The 21,776-nt window shown below is 48.2% G+C and overlaps 1 protein-coding gene across 1 annotated transcript in view; it reads right to left on the bottom strand.

Moving 5' to 3' along the window:
• Positions 1-21,776, bottom strand: part of NTN3 (netrin 3) — a 94,929-nt gene that overhangs the window by 18,536 nt on the left and 54,617 nt on the right. Inside the window, exons 4-5 of the mRNA XM_019493132.2 lie at positions 13,069-13,218; positions 9,631-9,684 (exon numbers count right to left, since the gene is read on the bottom strand). Coding sequence (XP_019348677.1) covers positions 9,631-9,684; positions 13,069-13,218 — 204 coding nt within the window. The remainder of the gene's footprint in view (positions 1-9,630; positions 9,685-13,068; positions 13,219-21,776) is intronic.

Raw genomic sequence — 21,776 nt, 5'->3', positions numbered from 1 at the left:
GGCTGCTCACCTGTGTCATGATATGAAAGCTTTATTGAAACAGAAGGGGAAAAAAAGATTAGAAACAGACTTCAGTAAACTGCCTCTCTTCCTCCCCCCAACAAACATGTTCCCACAGCCGGCCTCTCTAATCCCTTTTCTTTTTCCAAAGTTCACGCCTTCCCCTTCCTCCCTCAGTCGCCCCTAAACTTCTTTTTCCACTTAAGCAAGTCTCCCCAGCCCAGCTTGGAACGCTCCACCCCACCAGGAATGATCTGAATGTGTCGTGCTCAGCAGGGGGACCCAGTTTTGTGGCATGCATCCAGGTAGGCATAGAAAGGAAATAGCTGCCATTTATGTGCAAGTGTGTCTGAGGGAGAGTGCAAGAACGTAGGTGTGTGTGTGTGTATGAGGGAGCTTATTGGGTGTGTGAGAGAGAGATGAAGAGTGAAAGAAAGAGAGAGAGAGAGAGAGTGTGTGTGCGCGCAATGTGTAGGGACTTATGGGTTTGAGGCTATATGACTAGGTTCTGTGTGTGTGTGTATGTTCATCTGTGTGCTAAAGGCCTGATTCTCCTCTTACTTCCTTGTTTTACATTAATGCAACTCCAGTTTAACTGTGAAGAAAAACAGGTCCTGAACATATGAGGGGAAGAATGGATGGGTCTGTAGGCCTTAGTAGTTGAGTACTCTGAGTGACAGAGACCGATAAGGGCTTGTGTGTGGTGCTGTGTGCATGTTAGCATTTATGTAACATGGCTGTGAATAAGCATGTGTGAGTACGCATGCATGAGACGACATACAAGTTAGGGTATGCCTGAGGAAGAATATGGCTATGAGAGGCCAAATGAAAGAGGAATTGAAAAACAAGAGACAACAGGTGTGCATGAGAGGTGGAGAGACAGAATGAAAAGTGTGGAAAAAAGACCAAATATAGCCCTGACATCCTTGGATGTAAGCTCCATTGATTCTGAAGGGAAACAAAGGAGCAGAACTTGGCCTCACATGTACACATACGTGGGTGTGAGTGTGTATGTGTGAGCATATGTCTAAGTGAGTTAATTTGCACATCTGGTTTACTTCTCCCTGCTTAAAAAAAAGAAGGAATATTTTGTTTTAAGAGAGATGTAACTTAATTAGGTGTTATGGCTGCAAATCCTTTATTGCTGACTTTGAATTCCTTTAAAGCCCTAGTTTGCACTCCACGGGCTTTCCTAATTCTGCTAACAGAGAACAAGATTTTTTTCACTAAACATAAAATGTTTTATAATAATCACTAAAAATGTAAATATAAATATGAATATATACAAGATCCAGGATATTCCATTACACGGCCAGACTCACATTTGGGGAAACTGAAGTGTGAGGTGGGCGGTCATGGGGAGCGTGTTCTGAGGGAGAAATATGGGAACCAGGAAAAGCCGGCTGAGAAAAGGAGATCCCTGAAAATGCTAGAGAACAGCCAGGGCTCCGCCTGGGATGGGAGTGGGGGGAGAAAAGGGGTGGGGGGAAGCCAAACACCTGAAAAGCAGGAGGCTTGAAACAATGAAACATTGTTACCAGACACCTCAAAGTATGTGACACACCTGCTGCAGACTCGGAAAGCCTTTCAAGATGAAATCATTACTTTTATGGAAAGGAGGGCCTCCAAATAGCTTCAGTGGTGGATGAGCTTGCTTCTTGGATGAGATTTTAAATCAATATTTAGGTGGGACAGGGACAAGCAAAGAAGGGGTGCCATGCTTCCAGACTCCTGTCCAGGCCCCCATTTTAAAAATACCTGGGGTGACTTGGTGGAGTGCCTTTGTAGGGGGGAGCCCCGTGGCTTTAAGGTAGACAATAAGGCTCTGTGGAAAAGGAATAAAGCAGAGGAGCTGATCTGGCCCAAGGGGTATATTAAGTGGACAGCTGGATGAACATACAAGAGCTAAACATGTACAAGTGTGGGCAGAACTGGCCCTCCTGGACATGGCGTGGTGGGATGGGGAAGAGATGCAGCAGGGAAAGTAACCAAGAGGCAGGAGATGTAGGGAAGAGTAAGCTGCCAGCCTCCCACATAGCACCTGGGTGACAGGAACTTTGCTGCACCCTGTCTACTCTCTGAAATCTGCCTTCTGACTCCAGGACTCCAGTGCTGACTCTCAACTATGTCCCAGTTTTCCAATGCAACATCAGTGTAAGTGTAAGGTGGCGTGGGATTCCTTCCAAATGCCTGTATACTGTACCATGCATTACATCATAAGATCATGGCATCATATGGTTGGGAAGGACCTCATGTTTCAGCATGATATTACACGTAGCTTGAGCTGTAATCACAGGGTGGGACCAGACAGCTCAGCACGTGCACACATGCCTGGGTCTCAAGTGCCACAGTCTCTGCCTTTCATCAGAGCAAACTTTTTCCAATAGCCTTAAGAAATCACGACATGTTTTCATCTGGGTCAGAGTGTCCTATACTTAAGAAATCAATAAAGCAGAGGAGCATGCACCAGCAGCAGTCAAAGCCATGTTTCCCTTCATCCAACTGCTACCAGCTTGGGAGGCAAATGCCTGGGCACTGGGGAAGCATCAGTGAAAAACCAGGGGGACTTTGAAATGTGAAAGACATGTTCTCCCCTGGCTTTAAGGGAGAAAGGAGAGGGAAAGAGAGGAGGAGGAGGCTGGGTTCCTGATTTCATTCCCAAAACTCTTTCAGTGCCTATTGGAAAGGATATCTGATTCACAAACCAGCAAAAGAAAGTGTGGCCCTTTCAGACTTAAACTAGGATCCCGAGCTGGTTGTAAGGTGGCAAGCAGGAAATACTTCTTGGAGAGGATACATGCATTATCAAACACTCTGACAGCTGGGTTAAGGGCACCTGAGAGGAACTGTACAGGACAAGAATGTCCTAGTATTTTTTTCCTCCATTTTCAACATCAGCAGATGCATGACAAACAGAACCAAGGAGGTGATACGTGATACTTCCCCTCTATCGAGCACTGGTCAGACCGCAGTTGGAGTACTGCGTCCAGTTTTGGGCGCCACACTTTAAGAGGGATGTGAATAACCTGGAGAGGGTCCAGAGAAGGGCCACTCGTATGGTTATGGGCTTGCAGGCCAAGCCCTACGAGGAGAGACTAGAGAACCTGGACCTCTTCAGCCTCCGCAAGAGAAGGTTGAGAGGCGACCTTGTGGCTGCCTATCAATTCATCATGGGGGCACAGAAGGGAATTGGTGAGGCTCTACTCACCAAGGTGCCCCTGGGGGTTACAAGAAATAATGGCCATAAGCTAGCAGAGAGCAGATTTAGACTGGACATTAGGAAGAACTTCTTCACAGCTCGAGTGGCCAAAATCTGGAATGGGCTCCCAAGGGAGGTGGTGCTCTCCCCTACCCTGGGGGTCTTCAAGAGGAGGTTAGATAGGCATCTGGCTGGGTTCATCTGAACCCAGCACTCTTTCCTGCCTATGCAGGGGGTTGGACTCAATGATCTATTGAGGTCCCTTCTGACCCTAACCTCTATGAATCTATGAACATGAACTACAGCCCTGTCCCCATCTGGAACGTGGGTTCAAGAAACAAGACCTAATCTGGATTTCTGCACCTTACTGGAATGGACTCTGGTTAACAGCAAACTATTTTAAAGATATTTGAGCTAGAAGCTGGAAATCTTAAAGCAACAAACCCACAGATAAAACTACAGGCCGCTCAACATAGACCCACTCCACTAAAACAAAGTAAACATTAGGGTCTCCACCAAGAGAGCTTTATTTTTATGCAGCTGAAAATATTAGAAACAATTTCTAAGAACATTCCTATTTTTAAAACAGTGTGGAGGAGGGAAGTACTTTGATCAACTGCTCTCAAAGTGTCACTCTGCCTTGGAATAAAGCCTTACAAAAAAACCCTTTCTCCCCCCCCTTTTCCAAAGTGTCTCTTCTTTGATGTTCCTAATTAGGACTCTTAGTGGCCAAAAAGCAAAAAGCTTCTGTTTCAGAATGAACTAGGGAGTTGTCTTGAATTTATTTCCCACAATCCTTCTTGCCAAAAAAAATTAAGACCAAACAAATTCTTTCAGATCCCCCACTCTCCTCTTGCCAAAACGAGGGATGAAAAGCAAGAGCCTCTGAAAGGAATGGTATAGGAGCATTGACTGAGAAGGAGCTCATAATGGTGCCAATCTCACCATTTCTGGGCAGGGGTTGCTGTAAGTAACTGGATGTGTAGTTCTACCAACCCTTGTCTACCCAGGTAGAAGGAACAGGTTAGGGCTTCTGCTGTAGGGCTCTTCAGCTATTCCAGTCCCATCTTAAATTGGGAAGACTAGTGCAAATCTGGCTATCAGAGACACTGTATGGGCAGGAGTGGACAAAATATGGCCCACAGGCCAGATCTGGCCTGCCAGGCACTTTCATTTGGCCTGCACACACATGCCAATTAATTGCACCCTGCCCAGCTCTTCCACCCACAAGGTTGGGAGTGAGGCACCCACATATATACACCCCCCCAAACATACCTTATTGTGCCTCGCTCCCACCCTCATGAGTAGAAGGGCCCAGCCCTGCCAGCACAGCTTCTGGGCAGGGCTGCTGCTGCCACTGCTGCAGGCCCCGGGGACCTGCTCTGCTTCCCCAGCATCCTGCTTGCTCCAGGCAGCAGGTAGGGAAGCAGCAGAGGAAGAGCTGCAGCTGGCTGGAGCAGGGAGCGTGGGGCTGGTGGCAGCACATGGCTCCGGCCAGCACTGCATATGGGGGCAAGGTGCACAGCCCGGCCAGGCCGCTTCTATCGTGGGGACTCTTCACAGCACATGTGCAGCCCCCAGCGCTCACACAGAAACAGAGGGAAGCTCCATGTGCTGGAGCCAGCTGCCTTCCCTGCCCCCTGCTGTGCAGGTCCCAGGACTCTGCTGGAAGTGGAGGGGAGCCCTGCCCACTGCTTCCCCCTGTAGGAAGCTCTGCCGGGTATGAACGCCTGTGCCAGGCACAAGTGCCCCAAATGCCTCCACCTGCTGGTCCTCCTGCTGCTGCTAGTGGTGACTGTGCCGCCACAAACCCTCACACCCCACAAAAGCCACACACCCACACCCTGCCCCCACAAGTCCCCCAAATATACGTCCTCCCAACATACCCTATTGCCTTCCCACACCTCACCATACACCCCCCCACACCCCAGCATACACACACACACCCCCACACCCCAGAATACACACACCCACCACCATACATGCACACACCCCTCCCACACCCCACCATACACCCCCACACAGACACCCAACCATGAGAACTTTGCAAGGATACCATAGACATGCTCCCCTCACACCCCAGCCAAACCACACACACACCACACACCCAGAACCATGACGACTTTGAAAGGATGTCTCTTGGATTCCCTGAACCTCTACGCTCACCTGTGGCACCAAGCTTATATACACACAATATACAGGAGTAAGACTTTATTTTTGGGTTATTATGCAATCACCTCTATATACACTACACAAACACAAATCATGACAAAAATATTTTTTGTAATAAAATTAAATATGTTATAGTAGGCATTTGACTTTTAGTGTACAATCTGGGTTTTATTCTGGTTCCAAGATGGCAGCTCCCCCTCCCAAAAGGAGTATTTTGGGGGGGCAAGGGGAGGGACTTCTGGTGGCAAAGGTCAGGGGTTATGGGGGGGAAGTTCTGGTCCCAAGATGGTGACCAGGGGGCAGGGCACCTGTAAAGGGGCAGGGCTACCCATGCAGCCCTTGACAGCTCGCCAAAACTTGTTAAGTGGCCATCCAGCCAAAATAATCACCCACCCTTGCTGCATGGAACGATGGGTAAGAGAATTGGGTGTATGACTCTTGTAGTCCCTGTGTCTTCCAGCAGGAGGCACTTTAGGAGATGGTGTTGGAGCATGGACCACAATGCTGTGAGTCAGTGGGGTGAAACGTATGGTCCATGGGCCCTATTCAGAGAACAAAGCTTTCATCTGGCCTGTGGAGCTCCCAGAGAGGCTGAGAAATCAGAGGCAGGGCAAGTGTTGTGGGGCTTGCTGCCAAATCCAGGGCATGGAGCCCCTTCGAGGACATGTGCCAGTGGCAGGGAACAAATGATGATTGCGTTAACCTCCATGCTGCTGTCACTGCTCATCCTACCACTACCCCACTATGTCTGGATCTGGCCTGTGAGGAGCCCTTTGGTTTGACACACTGGATCAAAATTGAGCTACTGTCAGCCTTCCCTCACAAGGAACACCGCACAGAATAGGCCATTCCCTGTTGTTTGTCCAATTATATGTCACAACACACATGATTTCCAGAGCACTGGCTTAATTCCATAACTGTAGCATGAAATGAAATATTTTCCACATACATTATAAGCTGGTCTAGGAAATTTACATTTCACCTCAGTGCAATACATCTAGTTTCCTGTTCTATGCACATAACAGGGGCCAGATCATCAGCTGGTATAACTTGGCACTGGTCCATTACAGTGGAAGGAGTGATGCTGAGCTATACCCACTGAGGATCTGGCATGCCATACCAAGCTCAGCTACTCCATAGAAAATGCAGCCACCCCAGAGCACACTGAGATAGGATTTCCTTGCAGGAGAATAGTCAATCTTTTAAAATCAAATAAAAGAGAGTAGAGCAAGATGAGGAGAAGAACCACAGAAATGTGGTAATAAAAATGCCTAAAAGACTGAGGTTGAAGGCCCCACTCTTGAGCCAGGCTGAGAAGGAGCAGAGGGGAGCAGGGATTTCATGAACTCACATAGCCGAGAGCCCACGGAAGACGGAGATGAGGAACAACATTCTCACGGCGTTCTTAGCACAAAAGAGTCATTGTGCAGAAGGGCTGAGGCTGGGGACAGCGAACTCCCCACAGGACTGAGACTTGGAGGCTTGTGCTGTTGCGGGGGGCGGAGGAGGGTCACATGTCCAGTTAGAGTAGGAGCAAACCACACAAGAGGTATTGATGGGCTGGGAAAGAATGAGGAGACTGTCATTGTTTTCCAGCCCTAGACTCTACACTATTGTATCCACACTTTCTACATGGAGTGCCTGGGCAAAAGTTAAGTGCAGGCATGAATTAAAAGGGCATACTAATAAAGACCCATAGCAGTAGGAGTCTATTCACACTATGAAAACAGAATCAGTATAAGGCATCCTGGTGGCTTGATAGCATGGAACAGCTATGAAGCACAGAATCCCTAACCTCTCACCCTGTCTGGGTTTCAGACTTGCATGATTACAGGCAGTCTCCTGATCTCAGCTAGTGGTGAGGTAACCCTCAAGAAACAGCTGAGTGACCCAGAGGGGCCACATTTGGTGTCATCTTGACACCATAATCCCCATGCATTGATTGGAAGTGAAACTGGGCAGGATGTCTGTTACTTTCATGCTGAAGGGCACAAGAAGACCAAGGGCTTGAGGGAAGGATGGGAGGAAGAGAAAGGTGTCAGAATTACACACTTAGAGAGCCTATAAGCATTGTTCCTGGATTGGCCAGGAAAGCTCACTACAAATGGATACACAGTAAGTTTGAGGTTGCTTGGGAGAGTATCGCTGTGGAGGTAAACACAAGAAATCCACATGGCAGACAAGACAGACAGGCATGAGATGGAAGAATTGTACAGGGCTTGGGATGGAAAAGTGGCCAAGAAAAAGGAGGCTGTTGTGTCACAGGCAAGGCAGAAGCCAAGAGATCATTTGACACTTATGCCATAGCATTTGTCCAATCAAAACTTAAAGTGCTACCACAAAGGCAGGCTGCTGGTCAGCTCAGACTTCTCATTTGAGCCCAGAGCTATATGTGGAGCTATCAGTATATTTGGTGTAAGCGGTTGACTGAGATGACTATGCAGTTCAATGACAGCTTGACTCTGGAAGCTAATCAGTCAATCAACCACTCTAGGTTTTTATACAATGCTTATTAGACCTCCTCTATTAAAGGCAGTCTATAACAACCCCAGAATACACTGCAGTCAGACCTCTGCTCAGGGAGCCCTGCCTCCATACCAGTGAACCCATTAGTCTTACCCTGTCTCTCCTACACTATGATCAACTTGAAGGTTAAGGTGGTGAGCTACAACATCTCCTCTTCTGTAGCATGCCAGAGCCCTTCTAGGACTAGGTTTCAGAGCTGGGCATCCAGTGGACAGCGTCTGCTGCTTTGGGGATTGGTTCACACATGCAGGTGAACGTGCAGTTACAGCTCTCACAAGCTTTTGCTTTGTTGACCCTGGGGATGGTCCATCTGCCCAAGTGACCTAGCAGGAGTAGGTGAAGTTTCGGCTCCTTCCTCCCAGACAGAAACCTGGAGGCTGGGATGGACAGCTGCTTCTGTTTGCCAAAGCCCCTTCCTGTCACGGGTCCTCCATAACACAGAAGTGAGCCTCCCAGGAAAGCCTGAGACATGACGACCTGAGTCTGCCATACACATGTAGATGATGTTGGGGACAACAGCCTTTTCCTTTCTATAGTGTACTGTCACCCTGCTGCCCTAGTGTTTATGGACACTCAAAAACCAGGTTCAACCAGTCAGCTTAAGCTGGCCAGGAACCTCCACTCAGATCTCTGAGAAAACAACAGCAGCAGCTGTGCCAGGCACCCACGTGGGAGCTGATGGAGGGAAGGTTTCTTGTGTATTTATACAAGAGCCAGGCACAATTTGACCCAGTAAATAGATCAGCACACCCCCTTAGTGCAAGCTGATCCATTCCTTTCTCAGCCTGCTTCTAGAGCAGTGGTTCTCAACCTTTTTAGACACAATGCACATGTCCTTAGACTTGAGGCACCCCTCCATAACTTTTGTGAATTGAGTGGCACCCCATTTCAAGAAGTAATTGATTTATTACAGTGCTCATCTCATGCAGAGGGACCAGGCCAAGGGGGTGGGGGAACAGCTAAGCAGGGAAGGCCTGATCCTGCCCCTATCTGCTTATCTCCTCACATCTGGAGCCTGAGCCTTCTCCTTTCTGTATACCTCTTCACATTTCCTGCAGCACCCTTCAAAGGATCCCATGGAACCCCAGGGTGCCCCAGCATCCTGGTTGAGAGCCGTTGCTCTAGAAGGTGATCCTTGCCTGTGTTTCTTGCTTATGAGTCTTAGGCCAAGAATGGCAGACTGGGAAACCAAGCTTTCCCTGAAGGAGGCTGATGCAGAGACAAAGAGCGCTCAGGGGAAATTGCTTGTGCCTGGAGGAGACTCAAGGAGATTAAAGAAACAAAACCCTAGAAAACCAGTGTGAGAAAGCAATAGGTCCCATAACCCCCCTTTCCAATCCCCTGAAGTGTTAGAGCTGGCACTGGCCAAAGCACAAGCAAACTCCTAGTTGGGTGTTGGGCATTTTTTCATAGTGAAATAAGAAAAAAAAAAACCCCCAGAGAACTCTTGTCAAGTTTCTTTGGTTGTTTTCCAAAAATAAATAGGATTTAAAACCTCATTTGCACATTTTATTTTTCATCAAAGGAAATCTGGCTGCTGGCTCTCCGTGACCAAGCCGGGTGTGAGGGGATGATTCAGCGTTACATTCCAGCACACAGTTAGCGAGGGGAGTAGTGGGGAGTCCTCAGGGAATGGTTGAGGGGCAGGAGGGAATATACAGACAGACCTAGCTGTACAGTGCAGGAAAGCAGACTTCTTGTGCCTTTTGCTTCCTGGAATAAAGAGCACTCACCTGCAGGCTCTTCTGTGCTGGTAACCATGGAGGTTGGGTTGATGGCAGGAATCTCTGGAAAGGAAAAGGTGAGATGTCTTAAGGAAAAATGATACCCAATGCTGCCTTCAGGATAAAAAAAAAAATTGTGGCTCCTCCCCTCCTACCACTATTGGAGAGTCCATGGCCAGCAGTTAGATAGGAAGAACCTAACAGTGTATCCTGCTGGTTTCTTATGCTGCTACTCCAGGAACACAGAAGGTACTAAAAGGTGGTTACCATCACAAAACATCCTCCTCGTTGTAATTGCCATTGTGCCATAGCAGCTTGAAGGAGCCCTGGAAACTGGAAGGACTTCCTAAGAGATATGCCCTGGGGAAACATCACCACAGAGTGTTTGCAGAAAGGATTAACAAGAGCAGTATCATGGAGAGTTTCTTAAGAGTTTAATGTCAGAGTGGACCATTAAACTAGCTCACCCAATGTTCTGTATATCACAGACCATTATATTTCAGTCAGATACTCCTGAAGTGAGCACAGTAACTTGGTTTACACTAAGGCATTTTGGTCTTCAGGTTGTGTGCCACAAATGGAGAAGAGGTGGGACCAAGATGCCACTAATGGCAAGGGTCCCTGCAATGGTAGGGAACTAACTAGGTGAGATGTGCCCAGAGGACAATAGCAGGCAACCCACACTCCATGCTGCAGAGAAAGGCAAAACTCTTTCAAGCTCCCTGCTAGTCAAGCCTGGGGGAAATTTTCTTTCCCAACCCAAATCTGGTGATCAGTGTGATCTTGTGTAGACAAGCAAGGCATACCAGCAGAGTGGCTAAGACAGACAATTCTCTGTGTAGGTGGACTAGCATTCACAGTGGGCTGAATTCTGCTTTCTTATATACTAAAATCTACAGGAACTCCACTAAAGTCAGTAGCCATATTCTCAGCTAGAATAATTCTACTGAAATCAGTGGAGTCATGTTAGGAGGGGAGTTGGCCCCCTGCACTTAAGGCCAAATCTTGTTATCATCAAAGAAAATGGGAGTTTTACCCTGACTTCAGGACAACCAGAAACTGGTCTATACTCTAGAATTGCAGTAATATAACTGCGAGCAGTACCTGACCCAGAATCCACAGAGAGAGGAAGACAGTATCTTGAAACTCTGGGTTTAATGATCTGAACCATGACTTGGTGTCATTTCTGCCCCTCATGGGATAGAATCAGAAGTACTCATATGCATGTATTACAGGCTTTATTTTACACATGGCTAGCACATAAGTGGAAGTAGTTGATCTGTGGTTAGGAGCAAGAGGGTCTAGGTCTGTGCTTATGGTTGCCATGAAGATCTGAATAGCTATCTATGGTTGTAGCACTGCCACAGCCAGGAAGTCCAAATTGGAACAGATTTGTTACAATACATAGTCTCATATCAAGAGCAGAAAATAAACCCAGATCATCCCACATGGCAGTGCAGGGTAGCATTGTGCATAGTGCCTACCTGGGCACAGATATACAATTCAGCAGTTGCTTGGTGTTGGATCCAATTGTGCTCTCCACTTCCTGGACTGGTAAGCACAGCCTGTATATATAGGTGGGTGGCAGAGTCTTAGGTGAGAAACTAAATGGAAGGGATGAGGCCATCGTGGGTGATGTCATGCTCTCTATGAATCTCTAAAAGAAAACTCTCTCCCCTGACTGTTACTACCACTGGCTGTGCCCTGGAAGAAATGCTCTCTGCTCGTTTATCTCTTCCTCTTTCCTTATGGTTCTGCTTTTAGAACAGAAAGACCTTGTCAGGCTTTCACTGATTCTAAGATAACTTTACTGCTATTGCAGTGGGGGAAAAAAAGAATCAAAAGCTTCAGGTAACCTTTAGAGAAGTCACCAGAGCTACCACTGTTCCCTGAAGAGCCAGAAGAGCCACCACTGTGTTCCCTGCAGCATTGAGATCAGCTTTGGAGAGAGATGTGTGCTCCAGAGATGAGAAGGCTCCAGTTTTGTCCCCTCCCTGAGGCAAGTAACGTGATGGATTCTGACAGCCTTCCCAAGGTTTCCAGTTCCACTGCAACCCATCGCTGCCCATGTGGCAGTGAAAGCCTGCATTGGCTGCCCATCCAGACAGCCAGATAACAGCTCCAGTGGGAAAGAGGTAGACTAGTGAATAGAAGAAACCTCTCCCACAGAGTTCCCAAATGGCTATTGGAACATTCATGAAAAGTTCTCCAGAGGTACACAACCTTCTAGGGCATCAATTCTAGTACTGAACCATTTCGGGTTTCCAGTCATCTGCTGATCAAGGCCAAGATTACTTAGCTTTAAAAGAAGATAAGCTTGCAGGTCACAGTACTACAGTAATACTACAATACACAAGTCAGTACAATGGCTAATAGACTTTTCACCCATAAAGGCAGTGAAGAGATATAATCCTGAAACATAAGAAGTGCAATACTGGGTCAGACCAATGGTCCCTCTAGCCCAGTATCCTATCTCTGACAGTGGTAGGAGTGAATGCTTTAGAGGGAGCGCATTGAACTGGGTACATCTATAACTTCAGTGGTCACTTTTCTGGCCCTGTGGGCCAGCAGAGCAGCATGGGACCAGTCCATGGGTCAGATCTGCAGGACTGTTGCCCAGATTAGGCCCTGTGCACCCAGATCCAGCTCCCTGCCACCCAGATTGGGTCTTGTATGCCTGGATCAGCCCTGTGTGCCCAGACTTGCCTTACACCACTCAGATCAGGCCCCGTGCATCCAGATTTCATCTCACACTGCCCTGATTGGACCCTACATGCAAAGATCAGGCTCTGCATACTTGGACCCTACCTCACATTGCCTGGATCCCACTTTGTGCTGCCCACATTGGACCCTGCATGCCTGAATCCCACCTCGTGTTGCCCACCCTGAATGCCCGATCTAGCACACAGGGTCATGCTGTCCAGCCTGCAGGGCTCTGCTTGGATCCAGATATTTGGCAGCAGGGGAGCGGCAATTAATGCTGCCATTGCTCCTCTGCAGACAAATTTCTGGACCATTGGGGAACCCTGCAGGCTGGATGTCATGGCTGTATGGGGCAGATCTGGTATGCAGGACAGGGACTGAGAATCCCTGATCTACAGTGATCTATTCCCTATTCAATACTTTTCCTGGCATTCATCATCATTGATTTAGAGATACATCTCTGACTGTACTGTTCAATAGCAAGTAATGGATTTATCATCCATGAGTCAGCCAAGTCTCTTTGTAAACCTGACTATTCTATCTGCCTACACCACTTCCTATGGTGGTGAGTTCCACAAGCTAACTGTACGCTGAATAAAAAATTACTTTCTCTTGTTAGTTTTAAAACTGTCTCCTGCTAATTTCAGGAGGTACCCCTGAGTTCTAGTATTCTGGGACTTGGTGAATCCCTATTCACTGGAACACAGACAAAGTTAGAACTAGGCAGAGCTGACTGTTACTCACTGATGCATGGAGCAACTGGTGAACGACTTTGCTGGTAGCCCTTAGCACAGCGATTGCAGGTGAGTCCCGTCACTCCATCTTTGCATGGGCACTGCCCCGTGGTCTGGTTGCAGGTTTTGCCAGCTGCACCAACAGGGTGACAATCACAAGCTGAACAGAAGAAAGAGGAATATTGTTAAAATAAATGTAATCCATGCACACGCTACTACCCACACTGAACAAGACAGATCTCAGAAACAAAAACTGATCTGAAATGAATAAAATATCTTTAAAACATTATCAGTTTGGCCAGGATTATTTATCTGCTTTAGATCCTATTTGTTCAGAAACCTGATTTTCCATGTGTGGGTTTGCTGTATGCACCAAACTGTCTGGAAAAGCAATTTGAGACCAAAAGGCTGCTCACATATTGCCTATTCACTAGCTGGTATTTGTGGCATGCAACCAATCACTTAAGTCACATGGCATTGTTTCTGATTGCTGAGTGGGTGACTGAACTTTTAAACAAGAGAATAATGAATGGTGAATAGTAACTCATGGATAGCACACAGTGAATAGATCTGTGAAGAACAGCCATTTCCTGAAACAGTTTTTCATACTGAGTTTAAGTGGGTTTTAAGTGATGTGCAGGCCTTTTGCTGGTTTTAGGCATATAGATTAATTTAATTTATAATGGGTGCATCTATACAAGATGCTTTACTGTGCAGTAGACTAATCTGCTGTGCAGTAAAGTGTCACTGTAACTGTAAATTGAGCTACTGCACAGTAAAATAAATTAAAGCGCAGTAAATCTGCTACCTGTATCTACTCCCAGTCAGTCAGACCAGCAAAGGGCCAGCCTCCTGCCAGGTGGCTGGGAGCTCTGTCACAGTCCCTGGCTGGCCCCTAGACCCCTGGCTTGACTAGGGTGACCACCTTTTCAAAAGAGGAAGGTGGGATACATGCCCATCTTCTTCTCTGCTCCCACCATTGCCACTACCTCCAGACCAGAGCTGAGCAGAGCAGGGGGCAGATGCAGACTGCCTGCTGAGGACTCGGGGTTCCCCACGCTGCTGCCTTTCCTTCAGGAGCCCTGCACCCGCTGTGCACCCCCTGCCCACCTGGTAGCAGCAAGCAGCACAACTCCATGCTGCCACCACCCCTGCTGCTTCCAGGCAGGCAGGAACAGGGTGCCTTGCCATGGTGGCATAGCCAGTGCAGGGCCCTAGGGGCAGGGCAGCAGGTTGAGAAGCCCCGAGCCCACAGCAGACAGCCTATGTTTGCCCCGACCCTACGCAAAAATATGGGGGGGGGGGGGGGCACGTGCCCCCATGCCCCTGCCCCAGACACATACTTGCTCCAGAGCTCCAGCCTGACTCCCAGGCCTTTGCTGGCTGCTCCCTGGCTCCTGGGCACTATCCCTCTGCACTGTAGGCACGTCAGCTCCAGCAGTCCCACAGGCCACTGGCCTGATCCTCAGGGCCTGTACCTGCAGCTGCCTAGCCTTTGGGCATCATGCCCCTCTGCTGTGGGTATGTGACCAGATCCGATGGACCCAGAGTCCCTTGCAGAGGCAGCACCGGTGACAGCAGCATCCCTGACCCTGGGGAATGCATCCCAGGACCCAAACTGAGCAGCAGAGGAAACCATTGATCTAATTGTGGTCTGGGGCAAGGCTGAGGTCCAGAGACAGCCTACCCCCTTGGAGACCTCTGCCAGCCTGAGCCTACTCCCCCTAGAGATCCCTACCAGCCTGAGCCTTGCCCCTCTGAAGACCCTTGCCAGCCTGAGCCTGGAAGCAATGGAAACCTCTGCCAGGCTGAGCCTGCCCCCCCAGAGACCCTTGCCAGGCTGAGCCAGTGCCCCCAGAGACCCCTGCCAGAATAAGCCTTCCCCCTGAAGACCCATGCCAGGTTCTCCACCTTGGGAAGAAAAACCCGCAGCATGCTTATAGGTTCGGCAGCGCTACGCTTGTTAGCACTACCAACAAAAAGGACTTGGGGGTCATGATTGACCACAAGATGAACTTGAGCCTTCAATGTGATGCTGCGGCTAGTAAAGCGAGCAAAACGCTGTCTTACATCCACAGATGCTTCTCAACCAAAACCCAGGATGTCATTCTCCCGTTGTACTCGGCCTTGGTGAGGTCACAGCTGGAGTACTGCGTCCGGTTTTGGGCTCCACAATTCAAAAAGGATGTGGAGAAGCTTGAGAGAGTGCAGAGGTGAGCTACACGCATGATCAGAGGTCAGGAAAACAGACCTTATGATGAGAGGCTGAGAGCCATGGGACTCTTCAGCCTGAAAAAGCGCAGGCTCAGGAGTGATCTGGTGGCCACCTACAACTTTATCAGGGGTGCTCACCAGGATCTGGGGGAACATCTGTTCTCCAGAGCACCCCAAGGGATGACAAGGCTGAACAGTCACAAACTCCTGCAAGACCATTTCAGGATGGACATAAGGAAGAACTTCTTTACTGTCTGAGCCCCCAAGGTTTGGAATAGACTGCCACTGGAGGTGGTTCAAGCACCTACAATGAACGCCTTCAAGAGACATTTAATTATTTATTTGCTGGGATCCTATGACCTCTGCTGACTTCCTGCCCCTGGGGCAGGGGGCTGGATTCTATGATCCTCCAGGGTCCCTTCCAGCCCTAGTGTCTGTGAAATCTAAAGTGCCTTGCACAAACTTGGTTAGAGAAGCTTGCTCGACTCCTGTTGCCTCCAACTGCAGCTAACAGTCTGTCAGGTTAATTAGCACTAGATTCAATAACAAAACGTACATTTTGTTAAGTTGTTTTACGAAGAAATTCCCTCCTGGATTCCCCAGAGGGGAAAGAGCCTTGAGCAATGCAAGTGACATCATGGGAATGTCAAGGATGGGTGGAACAAACAAGAGCCTGATGCGCCGGGGCTGGAGTGGAGTGAATGAACCCTCTTCTCGGCCTCAGAAGGTAGGTCCTCTAATGTTATGGAGGAGGCCCACAGGAGAAGCAGTCTCCAGGATGGATGAGACAAGCACATGGAAAATAAATTCCTACCTCACTCCAGGCACAGGGAAAGAATTGTTAAGCACTGTATCTGACCACTAGATGAAATAAAAATGAAGATTTGCCCCTACTGTACACTCCAGTTCGTTACAGGGCTTGAGACAGGGCGTGACCTCTCTTGGTTGGGTCTTGTCAGGTTAAGCCCCTTGGGGTCTAAGTGTTTGAATCAGCACTTACAGCTGTCTGCAATCATTTAAGGTTTGGACATCAAAACAACCAATTTCTGCCTGCCCCTCCCTACCCCTGGGGGTGACCCAGCTGCATCTGCTTCAGGGGGCAGGCGGGGAGGAATTTCCATTGAGCCTGCACCACTGCAGCTGGCCCTGTCAATTAGCCAATCGTAAACAGGCAAGGGGGTGGGGGAGCAGAAGAGAGAGTGTTAAGGCTCATTAAAGGTAACTAATTGCAACCTGGTAAAGAAGGGGAGGGTGGGAGGGAGTAAAAAAGAAAGAAAGAGAGAAATAAAAAGCTTGGTTTCTAGCAGGAAATTTTTAACTTTGGAAAAAACATGTAAAAGCCAGGCCTCGTTTGTGTCAGAAAAGGGAAAAATCATTTACGATGCTCTGCTCGTTTTTATTGTTGGGAAAGCAAAACAAGCAGTTGCTGAGGTCAGTGATCCCTGTGCAATCACAGAAGCAACTAGGTGCGGACTTGTGGGTGGCAGAGTCTGGGTGTCAGTGTGGAATGGAGAGAGGAAAGCCATGCCTGAGATACCATGGGTAATCCCCCAGACCAACCATGCAGTGCCTTGTGCAGATAGGCTAGGCTAGGAGTAGCTGGAAAGCAGGAGCAGGGTAGCTGGGATTCCTATCTCTTTCTCCAGTGAAGGCAAAAGAAGCAGCCGTGGAGCCTGGCTGAGGTATCAGTAAGAATGCCAGTCTGATGGGCTGGATGGGAACACAATAACTGGAACACAAGGGAGGTTGTAGTACTTGTGCTGATTAGGCAGGAATCTGTTGATCCAAACCATCACCACCAACCATCCAGGTTGCACACGGCGGAAATTCAGAGTGGGTTGAAAACTTCAGCCTAGTACACTGCTTGCTTCACAGCTGTGCTTAACAATGAGATACACGTCCCTGGACTTACATGAGGATGAGGGATGCTCACTCAGAGGAAATAGATGAACCCCCTTGGGTCCCCTCTAGGGAACAAATGAGCATGTGCATGCGCACACACACTCACACTCTTTTATATTGTCCAATCTTACCACCTGTCAAGAGTAATAGGTGAACATGAAGAGCTTACTTAGTTCCTGTGGCAAGAACATAGAATGGGTCTTACCCTCTTACTCCCTCATTCTGAATCTTTCCAGAGTTTGAAACTGAACTCAGACCTATTCAAAGTGGCTTTCACTTCTTTCTAAAGCTATGGGATGGATTGGTAGTGGGTCTTTGGTGATGCTTTCCGATACATCAGAGCTCTGCGAAGGATCTTAACTATTCATTCCCACTTTGCTAATTCTAATCTAGAGGATGGACTCAAGTTGTGGTGGATGTCTGAAGGGAGACCGGAAGAGGGACAGAAGTTGATTGTCCTTTCATTTTGCCCAGGGCTGGGTCTTCTCAACAGCTAGGGAAGGTATCTTGATTTCCATCAATGTAATAGTTGAATGTGATTCCAAAGGCAAACAAAAACAACACCTTCTTCAAAAAAAAAAAAAGATGTTATCCTTTCCCTAATTTTCACCAGATGGGATCTTGTCAGAGCCCCATGTCACTGCTCCCCAGGCCTTCTTATACACAGAAAGAAACAAGAGCTAGCAGCCTCTAATGTGGAACAGATGCCTTGGTCCTTATCAGATCTTGGCTGGGATTGGAAACGGACACGTTTCTGACAAGGACATTTTGGGGGCTCAGCTGTTATAACAAATGGCAGTGGGTGAGGGAGTCTTGGCATGACACGGGGCCTTCAGAAACACTGGGTCTTTCTTCAGCCACAACACACTTTGGTGCCAGGACTACTGGGGCTATGTAGCTCCTCACTTAGCAACCCAAGGTTTCACTGTCTCTTTTAGAAACTCTCCAAAATAAAAAATCAGGAGACAACCTGTAAAGACCTTTGGGGCTACATCACTATGTGATGCTGTCTGGGCCTCTGGAGTTTATCTGCAATGTGACACTGGCAGGGTCCCTGATGCTGTACTGCTATGTGAGACATCACAGGTATTACCTTCAAGTCAGTCACCTGTGGGAACCAGCCATGCAGGAATTGTCAGATGGGCTGCTCACGGGTGCAGCTACTTCAGACTCCACTTTGTTTAAAGCTTGGCATAGTTCCTGTGCCTACAACATCCTTAGGACATGAGGCTTCATCCTGTGGAGAACTCATTCTATCACCTTCAGTTGAACCTCACAGGAGTGTTTGCATTCAGTTCTCTTACTACTTCATCCTGTCTCCATTTTCAAGACATAAGCTTTCCTCCAGACTCCCCACAGAGAAGCCACAGAGTGACAGTATCATTTTTGAGGGTGGAACTCTGGATTATCCCAATGAAACTGGGATATCCTCCAAACCAGCAGCGCTGAACAATCCCTATGTGTAATGCCACAGAGTTCATGAATCAGGGTTAAGATGCAGTGATGGTAATGTCTCTTAGGAGTGATGGTGGGGGCAGAGGGTATGTAGTTATTAGCAGCCTATCAGTCTAGGGTCTAAAGCGATGTCAACAACTACAGAAGCAAAGCCAGAAAGCCATGTGCTGTATAACTCACCGTACCTATCCCATCACTATTTATTATTAATAACAATAATATTTTGTGTTTCCCTAAAGCAATGGAGATCTTTTGTTAGAGTAGTATCAGTATCTCAGTTGCTGGAAAAATCATTGAGATTTGTTTGAAGCATCTCAGTATAAAATTGTGGTTCTTCTGCAAGGGTACTGAGGCCTATGGATTCTCTGGTGGGCTGAATGCCTACTGTTAGACTGGGCATTGGTTTTCTATGTCTCTTGTCATAAGATTTCTAGCTGCTTCTTTTCAATTTGTATTTGTCTGATGGATAATTGCCTGATTCTGTTACAAGTAAAGTCCTTGATCGTTGCCATCCATGCTGGAGAAACTAGTCCATCTACTGCTGTCTTTTGAAGGTATACCTTGTGTAACCTGGGTGGCGGCCCAACAGTTGCCACCCCTGCCCAATATCAGGGATGGTGTGGTGAGAGTGGGGCAGGGCTTTTGGCCAGCACCAATTTACTTTCCAGCCAGCCCCTGCTCCCCACAGAGCAGCCCATGGTCCCAAGAAGGTCTAACACGTAACTGATTTAACTATTTATACTTTATTTACAAAACAAGAATAATAGGAAAGGTTATTTACAAGTGAACTTAAATGGCATAACCAGAATCATAAAACAAACCAGAATGCATTAGTCAACCCTTGACTCAAGAACCACAAGTAGGGTAACTGGCAGTTTTCAGCCACTGCTGAGATGCTACCATAAGGAAGCAAGGTGCTCACTCCCAGCAGCTCCAACAGGCTTCCCAATAAGCGACAGACTGCAACAGGTTAAGCTCTTTTGGTCTGCAGCAATCAAATTGTATCAAACCCCAACCTCCAAAGAAGCTGATGGTTGCCAGGAGGGTCGCCCAAAAAGACAAGTAACAAAGTAGGTTCCTGCAGCAATCAGCATGACCCAAGCACAAAGCTCAGGGACTCCTTCTGCTGACAATCAGCTGCAGAATAAGGGATAGGACTGAGTCCCCTCTGGGGCAGTCAGTGGCAGAGGGTCAGCAGCACAGGCAGCTCCCAGGAGTCATTACTCTAAAACCCTGCTCTAGATGACTGGCTGGGCACCCCACACGCCTTGCAGCTCACCAATCCCGCTCCAAGCGCCAGCCTACGCCCCGAGCTCCTGAGAACCCTCGTCCTTGCGCTCTGCTGCTCCTCAGATCCCAATGCCTTGCCTGCTGCTGTCCCGCTTCCCCCTAGGAAGGTAAGGTGTTTCCTCAACTCGCTGGCCCAGCTCCCTGCTCCAGATAAGGATGCTGCCTGGACTCCTGGCCACTGCTTCTTCTCCGCAGTAGCGTGGGGGGCTGGCTGCCACCCCTAGCCTCCGGGATGCCCAGCACGTCCAACACACTGCAATGGGGCCTTGGGGTACCAGCTCTCTGCCCCAAGCCCTGGCCACTGCTCCCTCTCTGCTGCAGGGCTGGAGGCACGGCCAACTGCTGTTGCTTCCTTCTCCCAGAGCCTTTAAGGCTCTTCAGAGAGGGTCTCTGCTCTCTTTGTTATGCTATGTCAGCTCACCCCAGCTCTTCTTAGGCCTCCTGTGTCATTCCCCAGAGTCACTGTCAGCGGCCCCCATTCCCCTTCAGCTGCTGCTTTTATTCCCTCCAGCAGCCCCCCCCCCCCCCCCCAGCTTTCAAGCCAGCCAACCAGGGCTCAGAGTGGCTGGCCCCCAACTCCAGCCATTCCCCTTCCATGCAAATGAGGGGACTGAAAACCCCTTCTTTGATTGGTTTCCCCTTTTCCACAGGGCAGGGCTCCCCTGCTCCACCCTTGGGGTCGCTCAGAGTTCACCGGCACTGTTTCTTGCCAAGGGTAAGTATCTCAGGCCAATCTGGTGAGCCCACATTAGCAGTCTGTTACCCTTGTTTTAACCTAGACCTGAGTAGGCAACCCCCGGCATGGGCACCAGTGTGTGGCGTGCAAAGGAATTTTGCTTGGCACACATGCGTTGGGGCAGACGACAGGGAAAGGGCTGAGGCTGCACGGCGACAACAAGGATCGGGCCCCTTGCAGTTCCTCTTTTGTCTACCCCTGGCATGTCAACATCTTATAAGTCAAGCTTGCAGGTGTTTTCGGCACTCTCCCCAAAAATGTTCCCGACCCCTGATTTAGACCTAATTTCTTCCTGTCTAATTTGGGGGTTTCAGGAAAAATGCAACTAGTTGCCTTCTCTATGTAAATCCTGGATAAAGCTCTTTGAAAGAAGCATTAACTAATTACAAAACTCACATTGTTAAAACCAGTGAATTGTTTGACGAACAGTTTTTGTAATTGCTCCAACAGCTCTATGTTTTATTCTTCCCAGGTCCAGACAATATTATTTTCCAACAGTCCCTTAAAAGGTCTATTCATAGTAGAGAAATTTTATCATTACTATTGCTTCTACTACCACCACCACCGCTGCTGTGTTAGTAGTGCTCAGAGGTTGTAACTGAGATCAGACATTGCTTGCGTGAATTTGCTATACATACACGCACTGAAAGACAGTCCCTGCCGTAAACAGTTTACAACCCTGGGCATTGATCCAACAAAGATTCAGGCAAGTGCTTAACTTTACACACCAGGATAAGCTTGCTGGCTTCAATGGAGCCACTCATAGTGCATAACATTAAGTACGTACATAAATCTTTGCAAGATTGGGCCCCAAATACACTAAAATCTATGTATATCCACTTAACAATGTGCAGGGAGCATTTCAATGATTGAATCAATTTTACCTGTATCAGCAATTAAGCGAGATTTTCTTATCCTGCCTTTGAAACAGATACGGTCTGTCAGATCAATTGTTCACTTCCTTTGTTGCTTGATGTTGGCATTTTCTCTTACCTTGTCAGCTATATGCAGACCCACTGATAGGGCAATCATGGAAAACAGTCATCCTCAACTGCAAGGGACTGCAGAAGATTTCTCTTAACTTGCTCTTAGCAAACCCGCCTCAACCTTTTGTTATGCTC

This window comes from Alligator mississippiensis, chromosome 13, assembly GCF_030867095.1.
Source record: "Alligator mississippiensis isolate rAllMis1 chromosome 13, rAllMis1, whole genome shotgun sequence".
NCBI lineage: Eukaryota > Metazoa > Chordata > Crocodylia > Alligatoridae > Alligator > Alligator mississippiensis.
This window is presented reverse-complemented; position numbering and strand designations above follow the sequence as displayed.